Here is an 18,175-nt window from a genome sequence, read left to right as displayed (position 1 = left end):
TAAATCGTCATTGCATTTCAAACCTGGCCCTGTAGTCTGTGCTTTTAAATGTCTATAAATACATGTATTGGCATGTAACTGTTATAGTGCTACATATTGCGCCACAGCTAAAGACCGCCCTCTAGAGGTATGTGCAGTCGCGCGGTTTCGGTGGTGGGGGGTGCAGATATTTCTTCAACCCAGGGCCCACCACAAGTTTTTGCAGCCCCCTACCACGACACACCTACCCAGTGTAAATTGCAGAGAAGCAGCTGCAAGACTGATTAGCCCAAGTATCGAGTCAAAAGGTCAACGTTTTCATAATTTTGACCTCACATAAGCCAAGATAAAGAACGAAGCACAAACCGGGAGCGTTGTCACCTTTTATTTGCAATAAAGTTACACTGGATGTGTGTATATATAAACATACATACACAATGTGATAACTTTCATTTCATGATTTTAACCCCCTGATCATGTACAGCATATTCAACTTTAAAATTACAACATTACATTTCTCAAAAAGTTTTTGTGTTTAATAGCTATGAAATGACTCATATCTATAAATAAGTGTATTCTATAATGGTAGTGTAATAAATAATCTAAATAACTTCAGTAATTAAGTTAAGTTTAAAAAAATAAGTAAAGTGGACATTACAATATTTTCCAACACTCCTCACCAACACAGCTATAAACTTACACTTCATAATCTGTCTTACTTCCTCATCGATAGTTGTGAATAATGTGGTACAGTAAATTAAACCCATCTGTTATACAAAATCCTAAAACTCACACAACAGTCACGGTATAACAGGGCAACCAAGCTCAGCAGTTACGACAAAAAGTATATATGAATGTATTACCTGCAAATGTATCTACTGCAGTTGCTATTGGCAGTAATGTAAGAACCATAACATTGAATGAAAGGTTGCTACTTTCACAAGGTTAGTTACAATTGAAGCCTCTTTATGGTAGAAATAAGTGCCATTAAAGGCATCTGCTGATAAAAAAAAGACTCTTCGATGCAATATTAATGGTAAATTGGAACTTAAAAAAATGTGCACAACATTCCCATTGCACTCGTTACTTCAACTCTTGTCAAGTGATTTGGGATTGCCTATTTGTGTAGTCTTATTCATCAATTAGGTATTCTTTACATGCACATACAAACTGTACAAAAAAATTGATAGCCACTTCAACGTTTCATACTGATTTTTATAAAGTTGTTGGGTTGACAGAATACGTGCTTGCAGTAATATACTTTTGTCGAAAAATATTGTTCAGAAAAGTCATTTACATTAAATGGAAATTGTGCATTTCTCAATGTAGTAATGCTGATCCAAAAAAGCAAGAGTTACTATCCATCGTATGTTCTGTTAAACATGTGTTTATGTGAAGATATCTTTAATTGTGTTGCTGTTTTCGTTGTTGACTTGGATCTTATCTGCAAATAAAAGAATAACATTGGAATGAAAACATGGATATGCTTTTTATTAATCATTGCCAATTTGTTAAGCATTACTATATGTATTAAGCATAGTGTTAATATGTAATATCCGGGTTAAAACATAACACAGTTAAAGAGTTTGTTTTCCATAAGAATAAAATGTGCACTTAAATTATATTATAAACTTAGTAATACTTTCAATGTACTTTATAAAAAAAAAACAATTTGATAACTTGGTTGCAACATCTAAATTTAGATGCACACTGCCTTGAGTGTTGTGACTGTCTCATAGTGCAGGATAGGTCAAAGCTGCATTAATTCACCTGCTCCTGCATCCCATACACATGTGAAATTTGACATTTTGTAAGTGGTAACATGTGGACATAGAAGCTCTGCGCTCTTATTTAAGCTTTGTGAAAATTGTCAATGTTTTAAAATGCCATGGTTCACGTATATTTTGTACTTTTATTAGTATCGCAGTAGATGACTAATAATTATACACCAAACATAAAAAAATTAACCACAAAGTGTCATGGAATTCCATATCTAAACACCCTGTGTCTGCGAGCAACCTTATAAGGTCAAATAGCTATTGCAGCAAATATTAATTTATTTTTGAATGCCGTTATATCTTGTGGGAATTATGCACATTTTGCTGATGTAAAATGCGCTTTTGTTTACAGTGTTTTTTCCCCTTCTGGAATCACTGGTGACGCCATCTTTTTCAGTAGATGGCAGCAGATGCACCCTTTTTTATCACGTGGTCTTGATGTTTCCTTCACTAGCCGATGTTATATCGTGCAGGGTTTCCCAAACTCCGGTCCACAGAACCCACAACGCTACGTCTTTCCCCGCAGACAGCCTGAATTGCCGAGCGCATCACTTGGGATGTGTTTAACAATTATCAGGTGCAAGCAGCGTGAGGGTTTATTTGTATTTGGTGGGTCACGAGGACTGGAGTTTGGAAAACTTTGTTGGAGTGTGTTTAATGTATGCAGCTCAGATTTTCACTTTTAAAAAAATCCACATGCATTGTAGAAATGGGCTCATTGTGACCATCTGCATATCCTGAGTTTTGTTTTATATTTTTTTCTTCATCCTTGAAAATTAAACTACAACTTTCACAATGCATAACTTATTCTAGAGAATTGTGAAACTGCACCTTTTATCAATATCAGTGGCAGCAATATTAAAATCACTATAAGCTGAAGGCTTCCCATAATACACACCTGCTAGTAGCCTGAATTTCACTGCTCTATCTTAGACTTTCGTTGTTCACTCAATAACATACGTTTCCCTGTATTAGTCTCCATTCACTTGCGGTTTATTGAGTGCGTTAATGGGGGGTAAGAATGGCATGGCATTTGCTGGGTTCTCACCACTGAGACAAGTTGACAAGCAGGTCTTGGCACTGATGAAGTTGTTGTTGTTGCCGCCACAGCCCGAGTAATTAAATGGAAGACAAGAGCGCTTCTGGATGTTGTAGTAGAAGCGGCGGAAATTTCCTTGGCATTCTCCAGTATCATGTCGGCTCAGACATTCCCGGGGGGTGTCTGCAAAGAAGGATAAGAGGGAGTTGGGGATGTGATGCACTTTTACTCTATTCAGAACAACTCACGTTGCACGGTCGGAATACTCTTGAAAGAAGGGATAAAGGCTTCTTTATTAAGTAATATTTATTGACGTGTGTGCATTTTCTCCAATAACATGAATGTAATTTAACCTCGAAGTAAATGCAACGTTATTTTTCCAGATGCTTGAATACGACAGCTCGCAATAATACATTGGCTTTGCTACAATGAGCCTTTGAAAAGCTGGTTTGCTACATTGATTTGCCAAGCGCAGCTGCCAGCATTCACTTGATTTTCAAGAGAGAACTTTTGCAGGGTCTCTGCTATGTGTAAAGAATATAAATTGCTAAGTTTTAAATTAGTTTGTGCACACAACCAAATTCAAACAACTCTGCCTTTGTGTGCACGTCCTTAGCGCACCTCAATGCAATTCCACAACACAGGGTTTGATTCATGACCATGCACAACACCAATTTCAACGAGTAACTGTATCTGACTTTGGGCTTACTCTAGCTTGATTCAGTATAAAATTAGTGTATTAAGTTTCGATTTAAAGCTTTCGTGACTGCAGGGATTCATTTTCTTGGTTCTTTCGGTAAAGTCACGTAGAATGTAAATAATAAAATAATAAAAATAAAGCATAATAAAATAATTCTCACGACGTTTCGGCCACAACGCAAGCAGCTGTTCTCAGGTGGAGAACAGGTGGGTCGAGAAGACAGAGTCTTAATGGCACACCCCAGGCTTGGAGCGACTATTTAAGCTGGGATGGAGGGGCAAAGAGCGTCTTCTCGACAGACCTGTTCTCCACCTGAGGACGGCTGCTTGCGTTGTGGCCGAAACATCGTGAGAATTATTTTATTATGTTATGTGTTTATTATTTTATTATTTCCATTCTACGTGACTTTACCGAAAGAACCAAGAAGATAGTGTATTAAGTTTTCCAAAACACTGGCAGTGAACAAAGGGGGAATGGGACATGCTACTGACCTTACCACCCCCGGCTGTGTGCTAAGTCACGTTAATAAGCGCTTGCTTGCAATGCCTGTCCCTGCTGTCTATAATGTGCCATCAGATGTCTGGAGACTTACTGGGCTTCTCAATGCAAGAAAAGACGCAGGACTCTTTGTCTTCAAAGCGGTTACTGTTGCCACCGCAGCCTCCATATACAAAGGGCATGCACATGCCCAATGTCATGTTATAGAAGTAGCGGGTAATGTGTGCTCGGCAGCGTCCCGTCTCTGCGTCTGGTCGGCAAAGCTTGGGAATTTCTGCAAAATAAAAACAACAGATTTAAAATGTACAATTAGAATCGCCATTAGCAGCAGCAGCAGCAACTGATGCATCAGCAGCAATAATGCTCGGGCTGATTATGGTACGGCACATTCACCGTCTTCATTATAACGTACAAATGTATAAAGCTATTGTTTTAGGCAGTGGCTTTTAGCAAATGTCATTGCCCACTCCCTCGATTAGTCAATAATCATACTTTGCAGTCCTTTGTAAATTCTGAGCTAGCTCTCTATCCCCTTAACCATACTGCACTGACCAGTGTGGTGAAGTATAGTAAAATAACCCCCATGACTGGCATAGCATTGCCTTCATTCGTTTGAATTGTGTATACTGAAACACTGAGTGGCATCACATAAATATTATATTGTTCTGGGAATGCATGCCATAATATGAACTTAAGAGTTGGAATTAAACAAATTGTGACGAAAACTATTGGCAATTATGCCCTCCACAATGCTGGCTCAGTTCCCTGGTACAGGAAAAGCAATACATCCCCACAATCTACCCATACGTCGACTGCTCAGCTTTTTCAGTGATGCCGCTTAGCTCTTCGATGATTCCCTGCAGAAGCCCTTCGCATGTTAAGTGAAACGTTGGACATCACACCAAACACACGACAACACATCAGAACTACACCCGCATTTTCTGTCACTTGCTAGCGAGTTACAGAGCAATTGCTGGTAATAGACACTCGTGGCACTCACTTTTGATGAAGCTGCATGCCGCACGGCACTCCTGCATCGTCTCGAAGTTGTTCTCATTGCTATGGCATCCTCCGTAGATGAAGGACTCACAGCGGAGGGTGCTGCGGTTAAAGAAGTACCGTGGGAAGGCGGCACGGCAGTCTCCAGACTTCGCAGGCAGAGTGCATGTCACCCGCTGGTCTGCACACGCCACAGGCACAATGCGAGATTATGGGGACCTCATTTGCCAGTAAAAATATGATAATTGGTTCTTTACCCTTCTATCTGGCAGTTTTGTTGCCAGATAGAAGGGTAAAGAACCAATTATCACAATACGAGATGTTCACTGTGCTCACATCAAAGAAGATATGACCAGTTATGTGGCTCTTACCATGGTCCCGTTGATCATACAGCTGCTGGGTGATGCTGTGGCAGAACACTCAACTTCGGATTGCGAGTTTAAAAGTCCAATGTCGAGCATTGTACAAATGTTCTTGGTTCTTTCGGTAACGTCAAAGAACCAAGAATATGAATACATGCAGTCACGAAAGCTTTAAATCGAAATTTGTACAAATGTAGGTCAGTGCAGGGTGTCCATGACAAAGACCACCCGTATAGTCTTTATAGACTTTTCGGGCAAGTGCTGTCAGCGAATAAGCACCTACGAAGGCTGGCACGGCACACGAGGGGGGGGGGGGGGCAGCAGCACGCCCGGCCGCTTTTGTATCCCTAGTTGTTTAAACAGCGCACCAGGTACGCATTTGAGGCCGAGTCGACCTATGAGAGGCCCAGGACCGGTTCAGATAATCTTCACTGGTGTTGGTAGCCGTGAGCTGGAATCTAGCTCGGGTCACTAACCGCTATACCATCGCTCCCCACCTGATATCATTTACCCTCAATATTACAGGCATGGCTTGTAATCGAACTTAGGTCACCCCGGTTCATAGCACTGTGCCTCCGTTCTACCCCGTAGTATGTGCACACACTATGGTATAAACCGCACCGCACTTTGTACCATAACGCACAATCACAAATGTATGTAGGTTGAACTTTTTTCGCACCGTACGTAGTCAACCGCACTAATCGGAGGTGCAGAGGAAGAACAAACTAAACACAATAAAAGCAGTTCCAAAGAAATGAGTTTTCAATCCGGATTTAAAAGTGCATATAGCTCCAGTGGCTTCCTAATATCGGAAGAGCATTCCAAACGGCTTCCTCCAGTATAAATGCACATTCTGATTCTGATAAATACATACCCAATGAGCACCTTAAATTGATTCCCAGCCATAGCTAATATCACTGGTGATTGATATGAAATTAGGTTTTGAAAACTAATTTACGTAGAACTTTTTTTTGTATGCATTAAGTTTGTTAGCACGGTTGCCTACGCACGGTGCGAAATAAATTCTAAATAAAAATAAATGCTCAACATATACACGTACGTAAATTCTAGATTTGAAGTTTTCGTGACTGCAATGATCCATACTCTTTGGTTCTTTCGGTAAAGTCACGTAGATTTAGTTATTTTTATTCTATTTTCACCTACGTGACTTTACCGAAAGAACCAAAGCATACGTACGTGACCCAGTTTTTGCATCTCGCACTTAGCCAAATTATCAGCAATGGTGAAAATTTGGTCTAACAGCCCTTACGATCGGGAAAAAAGCCTTCATCCAAACCGTACGAGAACGCGGCGGAACGCGTGACAAACGTCGCATTACCGTCCAAGCTGGGTGAGCCATGCACGAGCACCACCACCGACAACAGAAGCAAAGCAATAGCAGCGGCAAGGCGTTCCATCTCGTCTCTCCACTCGTGGTCGCTCTGAACTTGTTGGAGAGCCTTCGAGTTGATCTCACCGCCAGTCGAAGCTCACTCAGCACTACCGAGTGGGAGGTGAATCCCGAACCACGTTTATACCCGCGCGAGGATGCCGCCCCGTAGCGTCAATCAGCCCATCAGCCCTCTCTGCCTCCTCCCCACCGTTGTTCCATCCCCGTGCGCAGCGCGGGTCGGGCGTGCGAGGTGAGAGGGGGCGGTGATGATGCGGTCATCCGCAGGGACTCTGTGAGTCACGCTGACGCACGCGCGCCAATCTATGGGAAATGCGTCTGGCGGGGGTTGATAAATTGCTCACCGCATTTCATTAACTTTTGCTGCACGTTGGAGAAAGTGACGCCGTTTCGCCCCATCGTCAAATATGAAGTTGCGTAAAATGTAATTGCTCTTTGTTTTTTTTTGTTCTATCGGTAAAGTCACGTAGAAGGGAAATAATAAAGTAATGAAAATATAAAATAATAAAATGTAATATTTGTATTATTTTATTATTTCCCTTCTACGTGACTTTAAAATAATATATTATTTTATTTTATTATGTTTTATTTTTATTATTTTATTACTTCCCTTCTACGTGACTTTACCGAAAGAACCAAGAAGATGAATCCCTGCAGTCACGAAAGCTTTAAATCGAAATTGTTTGGATATGCAGCATGTATACAACATATATAACACAAGATATTATGTTTATTTTGGCAGCTGTTCAATTAATATGATTTGGGTCTTTCGGTAAAAGCCACGTAAATAGAAAAAAATATATCACTACTTTATATTGTAATATAATCTCTTGTGAATGCTTCTAGAAATGTTATGCATATTTGTAATAGATAAATAAAAAAGGATGTTTTCTGGCATTGGGTCTGGAAGTACATGTTAACACCTGTAGCAGCAATAAGCTGCGAATGGCAGGCTGGGTGTTAGGTGAGATCATTCGTAACGACCATCATGGCTTCAAATTTCTCGCCAAAAGATTCCATTTGTGTGTTGCCAATCATATACCTCATCTTTGCTGCTTTCAACACTCCCCATTGCTTGCTATGACACATGTTACGCGCTATGTTTATTCGAAATGAATATTATATAAGCTTTAGTCAAACCAGTATTACGTTATATGAATCTATGCTTAATATGCAGGAAAGACTTCACGTCATTGTTACTCTGTATTGCCATGGCTCCTCTCGGTCACCTACAGAATCAAATTGTGAAATGTGTTCCCATGTTTTTTTTTAAAATACCGTTACCATGGCGAGTGACGGAGACTCACTTGAATTGCTTTTTTCTGTTTTATGAAACGGATGTTTTTTTATGAGGTTTGGGTGTGTACTCTGCGGTTTGTGGGAACGAAGTCGCACGCGGTATACAACGACACTCTTCTGAACTGAGAACACCACCGCTCATGCGGAACACTTCGTAGACTGATCTATGACAACACTCAGAGGTCAAGTCAAAGTTGCCTCCACGTTCGAACGAGATATTTCACGCCACTCATCTCCATCGGTGGCCCTCGTCTTGTTTGAAAATTATCTTGTGATGAGAGAGGACATTGTGTCAGTAACTTCCGAATTACGCTTCGGAATTGTATTATTGGCAGAAACATGCGATCATATATATATGTTTGAACACATGTATACATGTATTGATACTGTATTCGTAATATTATTTGTTTGATACTGTTTTTAGTCTCAGTCCATCATGCCTCTGGGTTCACTAAAATAGTTACCACTTTTCCGGAAGTCAATAGTCCAGTCGTTGTCTTATGGGTAAATTAACCCCCTGCCTATAGGAATGAGGATTTCCATTGGTCTGCTCAAATACTGCTGTGAAATTTCTATGATGCTGACTAATTGTTCATAACTAGTGTTTATGGGAAACAAGAAGCCAGCTACAAATATAAAAAAACTGAACCCCACAACTTCTCGCCTTCAAAACGCAGTCTTTATTTTATTACACACTTTTATTTAACTCACTCTGTTGTTGTATCCTCAAATCTTAAAACTAAACTTTAACCCACTTCCCAATGTGGTATCGACTGCAAACTTGGTATACTTATGTCATACTGATAACAATAATATATTCTATCATAAAAAATATATATTTTTAAACATTCTTCTTTATATGTTATGTTTCGGCTTGGGTCTAATTGTCCATGGTCAACTAACGTTGGCTGTAATTGGCCACGGTCCCATACATTATGGCAAGCTTCGGGGCCACTTCCTGGAGTCGTGGAGTTCTTCCATTACTACAGTACATTCATGTTTACCATGTGATGATCGATCTACTGCTGAATGGCTGCTATGAATCTCTACACGAAGTGCTACTTCATTGAGCTATTTTTTGTGGCCCAGGTAGGTTCTGCAAAAATAAGCTAAAATAAATTTTGGTTACAATATTTGATGACACTAAAAAGTACAAAATAATATATATTTTAAACTTTTTTTAAAACACGCTTTTATGAAATGTACTAAAAAGTACAAAAAAAATTATGTTCAAGTACTTTGCATTATATATGTTTAATATACTGTTGTTGTAACTGACTACAAATAAAAGCGTGGGGCACTCATATTAACGCCTTTAAAACTTTAGGTTACAATTACAACATATGAACAACATGTGACCAGTTACTTTCGATTGTCAATCCACACATATTCAGAAAAATAAACGGCTTAATAACTTTACGTTTAAATTGCAACATATGAACAACATATGAGCAGTTACTTTACGTTAAATAACAACATATAAACAACATCAAAAAATAGCACGAGCGCCCCACGCTTTTATTTTTAGTCAGTTACAACAACAGTATATGAAACATATATAATGCAAAGTATTTGAACAGAAAAAAAATATTTTTTTACTTTTTAGTACATATCATAAAAGCGTGTTTTAAAAAAGTAAAAAATATAAATATTATTTTACTATAGCACACAAACGAAGGCCAAAATAAATATGGGTATTACCAAAAACCCCAGACCAAAACCTGTCATGTGCAGACATTTCGCACGCACTCTGTCTCGACTTTATCCGTAGCCATTCACCACATTCTTGTGAAGGACCTACGTTACTAATCTCCTAAGGAATTTCAAACAATGGTTCACTTATTAAATTCAAGACCAGTGCTCTTTAATTAATGTGTTTCTTGCTGGCCCCTTAGCAACGCATATTTGCATGTACATGTGTAGTTTTTCGTCAAACAAACATCAAGTTTCAGTTTTAAGTTTCATTTATTTGGTATAGCCCTGTGAGCCATTCGGCTCTTGAATCGGGTGCAACCGCAACAAACAAAAAACAAAAACATAAACAAGAAAACATCTTAAAGTGACTATGCGCAAACAGAACATGTAAAATTAAGCAATAATAAAAGACCATTTGAAATTCAACAACACTGTAGCAACACTGCAAACATACACTTTTGGATGGTCATGGCAGCATCACGTGATTTTGGGACAAAGTATGAAGCCCGTGTTCAGCGTTAAGTTTACGCCTCTTCTGGATGTTATTATTTTTTTTAAAGAGGTTTAATTTCTTGTCATCACTAGACAATGAGGCATGTGTTGACAACTTGAGGGAGAACTTAGACCCACAGTGGCTAGATCATGGCTGATGACTATGTACAGCTAAGGTAATTTAAAACGTATTATGACTGAGAATTGCTTGCAGAGGTTGAAACATCTGAAGAGTTCACCAAAATGGTGGTGTGCTCCAACTTGTAATGAATTATATCGCATACATTACAAAATCTATCCAAATTGCACGACATAGTTTTGCTCAAGTCTTCCAACTATTTTGTCAAATTTCTTCGACACCGATACATGGTCAACACTCATGGTATGTTCCATGTAGTCTCAATGTCTCACTAGTTAGATAAATGTCTGGTGTGCTCCGACTTGTCATGAGGTTTGATATTTCTCGTCACCCTATATTATGCACTGGAAAGCCACTTAAGGTGCTGTATGGTGCTTCAATTACATGGACTGATATTGTTATTTATTATCTCTGCCATCTCAAGCTACATTTCACCGCTTACACCTCCTATTTGAAACTCACAAATAAAATTGTTTCGAGATTATAATGCAGAATACTCTAAAGTAACATGACTAAATTAAAAATTAAACTGTTACCTTTTTTAATCACTATTATGGATTATGATTTTTAAAACTTATTTTCAATTACCAAGGTTTGTAATATATCATTGCTGTGCAATGATATATTAAACGTTGTGATAAGCATGTAGCAGTGCATGTATGCATCAAATAATTTATGAAAATATATTAAGCTCACAATTAATGTGTCGCATCATGCATGTAAGATTAATTGGTTCTTTCGGTAAAGTCACGTAGAAAATAAAATAAAAATGGAATACGACGTCTCGGTTGCAACACAAGCAAGCATCATCCGGTAAGAATGGATGATAAAACACAGACACGGGAACACCGAGCGAGACACACTCGCTCGGTGTGTCTTTGTCTGTCTCTCTCTGCACGTGTGTCTGCCTATGCTGTTCCCGTGTCTGTGTTTTATCATTCATTCTTACCTGATGATGGTTGCTTGTGTTGCAACCGAAACGTCGTATTCTATCATTTTATTTTCTACGTGACTTTTCCGAACGAACCAAAGAGTAATTCCTGCAGTCGCGAAAGCTTCGAATCTAATAATGTATCACCTTTGCATATTCGTCTATCATGTTACATTTAGAGCATTGTTCTTCATAGCTCTAGCGGCCCCTGGTCACCTTTAATGTGGCCCCTGACGGGCGGCCCCTGACAATACACAACACGTAAACACACCCCAAGCATCGTCCTGCTGTCAAACCCAATGGTTTCATATGCGTGGCGGCCTTCACGCTGATGATGTCTTATCGACAATAGTGCCCCCCCTCTGAAAGTGAGTGAATAACAATGATTTAGACTGATGGTGGTTGGAGTAATTGAGGCTAAACCTGAGAAATAACTCTAACAAGATGGAGAACATGGGACGAGAAATTATCAATTGCGGTATTGAATTGAATCACAACCCAGAATTGTGAACATGCAATACATCTCTGGTGGTGATGGTGGTGGTAAAGGGAGGCACAAGCTACATGTCTGAGCTTAGGGCAGAGTTCCCTTCAGCGTGCCCCCTTGGGTAAAAATAACCACGTTTGACCACACGGACACATGAAATTCATCACGTGTTAGGCTCACTTTAACGCAATCAACTCACGAGATGCCTTCAGTGTGTTATGTATGGCCCTGAGCAACTTGAAGTTTGGATTGACGTGCATTAAGTATAGCCTTGAGTTTTCACTGTGTGTTGTATAATAAAATAGATAGAGCCTTATACTTTATGGAAAGCGTAACTTGGCACAACTCAGGGGTAAATCTTGGCACAAGCAAGAAACCTTCTCGTCTCAATGAAAAGCTTCGCAATAATATTTTGTTCTCAAATTTCACATAAATGTAATAAAAAGCATTGCTCACGACGTAGTTTAACCCTCTGTTAAATTCTCATCAAGCTTTGAATTGACAGGTCTTCTATAAAAGAACAAGGTGGTCCACAGAATTAAAGGTGTGTGTAAGAATTTGACTCCCTCACATGGGACCATCACAATCAGAAGTTTTATATATCCTGGAGAAATCCGATGAACTATGAAGCTCTTTTTCACAGATGTCCAGTAGAGACGGGTCAGGAAGTTATATCAGGTAGTTATGCCAGGTATAGTCTCCCGAGAAGAGCCCTCGGTGTTAAATGGGTGTATATATAAAATAACACATATTAATATTGTTCGTAACCATAAGCAACCATAATTAACAAAACAAAGTGACTCTATCGTTAGGTGAGGTTTCTACAAGTTAACACGATTGCAATGTATCAAGTTCATCACTACCGTACAGGTGTGCCCAGATGAGTTGATGTCACTTGGGAAGATAATAATTATTTATTTGAACACCTTATTATGGTAATATGAAATCCAAAGCTTCCCACTTGAAGCATGACAGTTGCTTAACACTCTTATAAATTTCAATGATTTGAAATAAATAAAAATACCTCCGTTCATCTTTCCACATAAAAGCAAATATATATTTTCAATGGCCTTTTTGACCAATGAGAATAGGTTTTCCCCCTTTTATCTGGCAACAAAAAAGGTGTTAAGTTGTTAAAACACCAAACCAAAACCTTTTACAAGGAATCATGTCTGCATTAACCACAATACTTGTGGTCAGAATGCCAAAAAAAAAGTACTCTGATAATATATGCATTGTCTTTGAAGCTGATTGGTCCACATCAGAGACATCTTTCTTTTGAGCCTTGTCTCAAACGGTGTTAGACCAGAGGACGCCAAAAGGTGTACAGCCCAAAGACAATGCACTATTAGAGTTATGAGAGCTCAGGGTGAGCATCTACATCATGGGGCCTCCTTTGCCAGTACCAAAATATGAGAATAGGATTTTCCCCGTTTTTCTGGCAAAAAAAGAGGTGTTAAGTTGTTAAAACACCAAACTGAAACCTTTTACAAGTGTAGTGAGTCCAAATTGAGTTACAGACGTTGTTCCTTTTAGAGGCAACACTTTTATTTGTAACACCGTAACACAAAGGGGTAACTGCCCTTTTACCAGATACAACCTAGGGTGGTGACCACCCAGCTAATTACACTATACAGAGGAGTTACTCCTATGAAGGGTCGGACCCTCACTCGGGTCTCCGACCACGTGGTTGCCTCGTAAGACGTAGAGCTTTCAGCTTGAGACGTAGAGCTTCCAGCTTGTAGAATGCAGCGACCCCGGTCCCTCTCAGGGACCCACCATATATCCCCCTACGGTCGGGGCCGCTCAGCCCTCGGCCCCGCCCGCCTTCTCGAGCGTTCTAGCTCCCTCTCGATCCTTCTCAAGAGCTCTCCCCGGACACGTGATCACCCACTAGCCCCCCCCCCCCCACCTGGGGCCCCCTGTTGTGGACACTCCAGATCACGTGTCTACGGGGTCAACCAGAGTGCCATGGCCCGGGGCAACCCTGCACCTGGGCTGACACCCACTCCCCCTCGTGGGAGCCCCCACCACACACTGTGTGTGGTGCCCGCACTATCCCAGTGCTTACCAAGCCCCGCTAGGGCTGGTATTACACACAGCCACCCACACGGCGCTGTCCCCGCTAGGGCTGGTATTACACACAGCCACCCACACGGTGCTGTCCACGATGTCGGCCCTTTCTGGGCCGGCAACATACAGTGACATCCCCGATGTCACTACACAAGGAATCATGTCTGCATTAACCACAATACTTGTGGTCGGAATGCAAACAAAAAACATAATCTGTATACTATTCAGCAATGTTTGTTTATTCTAGATTTGATTCTAGATTTGAAGTTTTCGTGACTGCAAGGATCCATACTCTTGGTTCTTTCAGGTAAAGTCACGTAGGTAAATAAAATAATAAATAACATTAAATAAAAGATAAAATAAATTAATTAAATCACGACGTTTCGAAGCATACTCTGGACTGGTTTTCACTTTCATGGTCTCATCAGCATCATCAGGCTTGTAAATAATACACTGAAGGGTTGCCAAATCTTATTAACAAGAACACTCAATCTCTCTTTTAGATGGAGTACCCGTAATGTGCCACATCAACACATGAGTGTTTATACGTGATTGCATTTGGGCTGTGGAATTTAGCATTTTCGTGGCACACAGACCAACACATCCTCTTGAAGTGTCTGTGATATGTATTTTTTATTGTTATTTTAAAGTGATGAATACCCCTCGTGTTCAGCATACTTTCAATCGAACTAGCTTGCATTTTAATTTAATAAAATTACCGAAATTTGTGGTCTACTGTGATTGTAACAGCAAAACACAATAGTACATTGACAAAATATTATTGTACTTCCTATACAATTGCTCCACCTAGATTGCAAATACTGTGCATGAACTGAACAATGATAGTGGGGTGGAGTTGAGATCTTAAAGGTGACCAAGAAAATCCTGTAAAAATCAAAAACTGAAGGCGACTAGAAACATAATCTCTTGTTATTATTTTAAACTAATCATATATTTTTTATTGTAGCAGGTAAGGCCCACTGAGCCATATAACCCTTTTTCAGAAGCGACCTGGCCACAAATGATAGCTCAACGAAGGTCGGGATCGAACCCACGACCTCCTGCAAATAAATGAATAAATCGAGAGGCTATTGTGACTCGGTCTATTATTTATTTGGTGTCACTAAAATCAGTACCACTCTGAGCAGTGAACAGTCGTTGTCAGACATTCTCGACCAGGGGTCGGCAACCAACATAATAAGAAGAGCCATTTTGATAGAATTCGGTATAAACAAAACCCTCAATATTTCAAGGTTCCACAATGAATGTGAATACGAGACGGTCCTTAACAAATAACGTCACGAATCAATCCGCAGGCTGCCGACCCCTGGTCTAGATCCAGCATAGTAATAATGTGGACTTTGCAACTCTGGCTCAGTGACAATGTCAGTAACATCCAACACTTGTCTGAGCATGGGTAGCGACACTGGACACAATTCGCCAATAATACTATGTGTCATCAGTGTTTTATTCCTGAGAGATACCAGATGCTGACGTTCAACTGGCACATCACGTCCCTGAACTCACACATTCAGTCTGTCTCGTATTGAGGAAACCTCGCAGCCTCTGAGTAGGCGGCCTGCGAAAAAGCGACTGCAAGATTCAAAAGGTTAAGGAACTGTGAGTAATATTTAACTTGGAGCCAGTAAAAAAAAACGTGTTCTCCTTAAGAATACTATGCCTGCTTTGTTGAAATTGGCCCCCTTGTAAAAATTTTAGTGTAATCGTGATATTTTCCCGTGTGGGCGTTTCCTGAAAAATCATGTATACATTTCAGATTCAGCTCATGAAAGTCGTAAATAATCTTAACTTTGGAGCTTTCGTGACTGCAGGAATTATTCTTTGGTTCTTTCGGTAAAGTCACGTATAAAGAAAAGTCGTAAATAGTTTTCCACATTTAATATAGTTCTATGTAATTATTTTAAAAAAGGGTCCATATTCCTGACACTGAACAAAAGTGGTATATCATCTCAAAATACTCATCAACATCACCAAATGAATGATGACAGTCTCAACCAGCACAGTGCTCAATAGAGGACATATACTGTTCAATACACATACAGTACATCACGCTACCAATGCAAATCTATGTCCCAGCTAATCCCCCATTCATTTTCTTGTCAAAAGGTTATTAACACACAGCCATAATCTCAGATAGCACATGCGCTTTTTTTCGAGTTATATAAACAGTTTTCATGGTAAAGTTATACTTTGAATTGTACAATGGCACTTTAAACCAGTGGTATTTTTTATACAATTATTTGCGTTTCATCAGATTAAAAAAACGATTGGCCAGCCAGAATGCCCCTTTATTATGACATCATCAACTCCCGTTATCATTTTCTGTCCTGTACTTCACTAAAAAAAAACCTTTTCTTCAACCAACATTTGATCGAGCCATGGTCATTAAATCAGTAAATTAAATTGTGTTGAAATGTAACCTCTATCACATTGAAAGCATGACGATATGATGATCACTTGAGTTAGGAATGCCACAATACATGTGATTGTTCTGTTACTATAATTGCCCCCGACATAGGCAAATAGACATTCTACCGATGGAAATAAGCATCACCACATATTTGTTTAAGCAGATAATATTCTAAATTTCTGCTGATGCAAAAATATCCCAGCAAAGCCTACAGCGTTTGAAACAAAACTGCAGGAGGATGGATTGAACTTTCGCTCTGGAATTGTTTATGACTAAACTAAACTACAAACTTCCATGATACAGATTTTGAGTTATATCGCGTAAATATATAAATGTGTCGTTAATTCTGCCACCACCCGACACAGCCAACTAGTAAGGGTTGTCACGTAAACAGAACATGCCAATTCGTCACTAGTACAGCACACCGGTGTGTTGGAGAGCCAAGCCACAACATTTACAATCTGGGTACGACGTTTCGCCAGTAATTACAACTAGCTTCATCAGGCGACAGCCAGATTTGTGGAGAAGTCCACCTGTTTCGTTCCTTAAATAGAGGCGTAGATGTGATCACAATTGGCTGTGTCGAGTTGTGGCTGGTTTAACGACACATTTATATATTTATGTGATCTAAACCAAAAAAACTGTATTATGGATGATTTTGGTCGTGAAAGACTACGTGTTAAACTAAACTATATATATGTTTTTTATTATTTTACCAGGAAAGGTCCACTGAGCTATATAGCTCTTTTTGAGAAGCGACCTGGCCACAAATAATAGCTCAACAAAAGTGGCTTATCATGTGGATATTCATTGCAGCCAAATACTCTAAACGTACGTTTCTAAATGTGTATGGAAAAACCGGAGGACGCGGGGAAAAATCCACGCAACCACAGGGAGAGAAACATGCAAACTTCAAATAAACAGCAGGCGTCAGGGTCGGAATTGAACCCACGACTTCCTACATACCAGCCGAGGAAATTATGGTATCATGTAATGGTTCCAAAAATACAGCAAAGAGTGTGTAATTATACTCTTTGGTAACATTTATTGGAATGGCCAACCCTTTAGAATTATAGAAAGCCCACCAAGTTGCCTGAATTCATCTTTTCTAACTTGATTTGAAGCTTTCGTGACTGCAGGAATTACTATTTGGTTCTCTCTCTGCTTGTGTGTCTGTCTGTGTGTCTCCGTGTCGGTGTTTTGTCCCTCTCTCCAATTCAGCATTCTTTGGAAGAACGTAATCAACCAGATAAGGTGCTGACTGCTGTGTTAGCCGACTCTCTGTTTTGTATTGCATTGTATTTCTAAGTTCACTAGGTTTGTTTTATACCTGATGATGATTGCTTGTGTTGCAATCGAAACGTATTTGATTATTTAATGTATTGTCTTTCTACGTGACTTTACCGAAAGAAGCAAAGAGTAACCTTTTCTAACTAAGCATTGTCCTTATAAGCTCCGCGAATGAATAGACTGTTGTGTTTGTACTCGTGTACGAGTGCACGTGTGCATACACTTCTATGTGTGCCTGTGAGTGTCATCATCAGTGTGGCCCATGATAAATAACTGGAGGACTGTCGATAAGTAAAGCTTACAAATACTATTCATGTAGTGTAATGGTTTTCTCACTTGATTTGCAATCTGGAGGTATTCTGAAGCTGTCGGGTTCTTGCCCCCCGAAACAATGGGCGCTTTTTTTTTTTGGTTATTTCGGTAAAGTCACGTAGAAGGGAAGTAATAAAATAATAAAAATAAAACATAATAAAATAAAATAATTCTCACGACGTTTCGGCTACAACGCAACCAGCCGTCTTCAGGTGAAGAATGAGACACTACCAAGCTAGGAGCTTATATATAAGCTGCGT

The 18,175-nt window shown here is 39.7% G+C and overlaps 1 protein-coding gene across 1 annotated transcript; it reads right to left on the bottom strand.

Moving 5' to 3' along the window:
- Window positions 1-348: 348 nt before the first annotated feature.
- LOC133345375 (boophilin-H2-like) lies at window positions 349-6,891 on the bottom strand. The gene is made up of 5 exons (XM_061556074.1): window positions 6,695-6,891; window positions 4,995-5,174; window positions 4,089-4,268; window positions 2,806-2,979; window positions 349-1,423 (listed from the first exon to the last, which is right to left on the bottom strand). The coding sequence occupies exons 1-5, from the start codon at window positions 6,771-6,773 to the stop codon at window positions 1,368-1,370; spliced, it is 669 nt and encodes a 222-aa protein (XP_061412058.1). The 5' UTR covers window positions 6,774-6,891; the 3' UTR covers window positions 349-1,367.
- Between the last annotated feature and the right edge of the window lie 11,284 nt (window positions 6,892-18,175).

This window comes from Lethenteron reissneri, chromosome 21, assembly GCF_015708825.2.
Source record: "Lethenteron reissneri isolate LAM-NWPU_2019-01 chromosome 21, ASM1570882v1, whole genome shotgun sequence".
NCBI classification, from domain to species: domain Eukaryota; kingdom Metazoa; phylum Chordata; class Hyperoartia; order Petromyzontiformes; family Petromyzontidae; genus Lethenteron; species Lethenteron reissneri.
Note: the sequence above shows the minus strand (reverse complement) of the source record. Positions and strands in the feature narration are given on the sequence as shown.

Bases quoted from the DNA above. Each gene is read 5' to 3' on its own strand.
- LOC133345375 (XM_061556074.1), bottom strand. From the start codon at position 6,773: ATGGAACGCCTTGCCGCTGCTATTGCTTTGCTTCTGTTGTCGGTGGTG. The intron at 4,269-4,994 runs GTGAGTGCCACG...TTTATTTTGCAG, and splicing joins GGCATGCAGCTTCATCAAAA to AAATTCCCAAGCTTTGCCGA. The intron at 2,980-4,088 runs GTAAGTCTCCAG...CCTTCTTTGCAG, and splicing joins TTCTTGCATTGAGAAGCCCA to ACACCCCCCGGGAATGTCTG.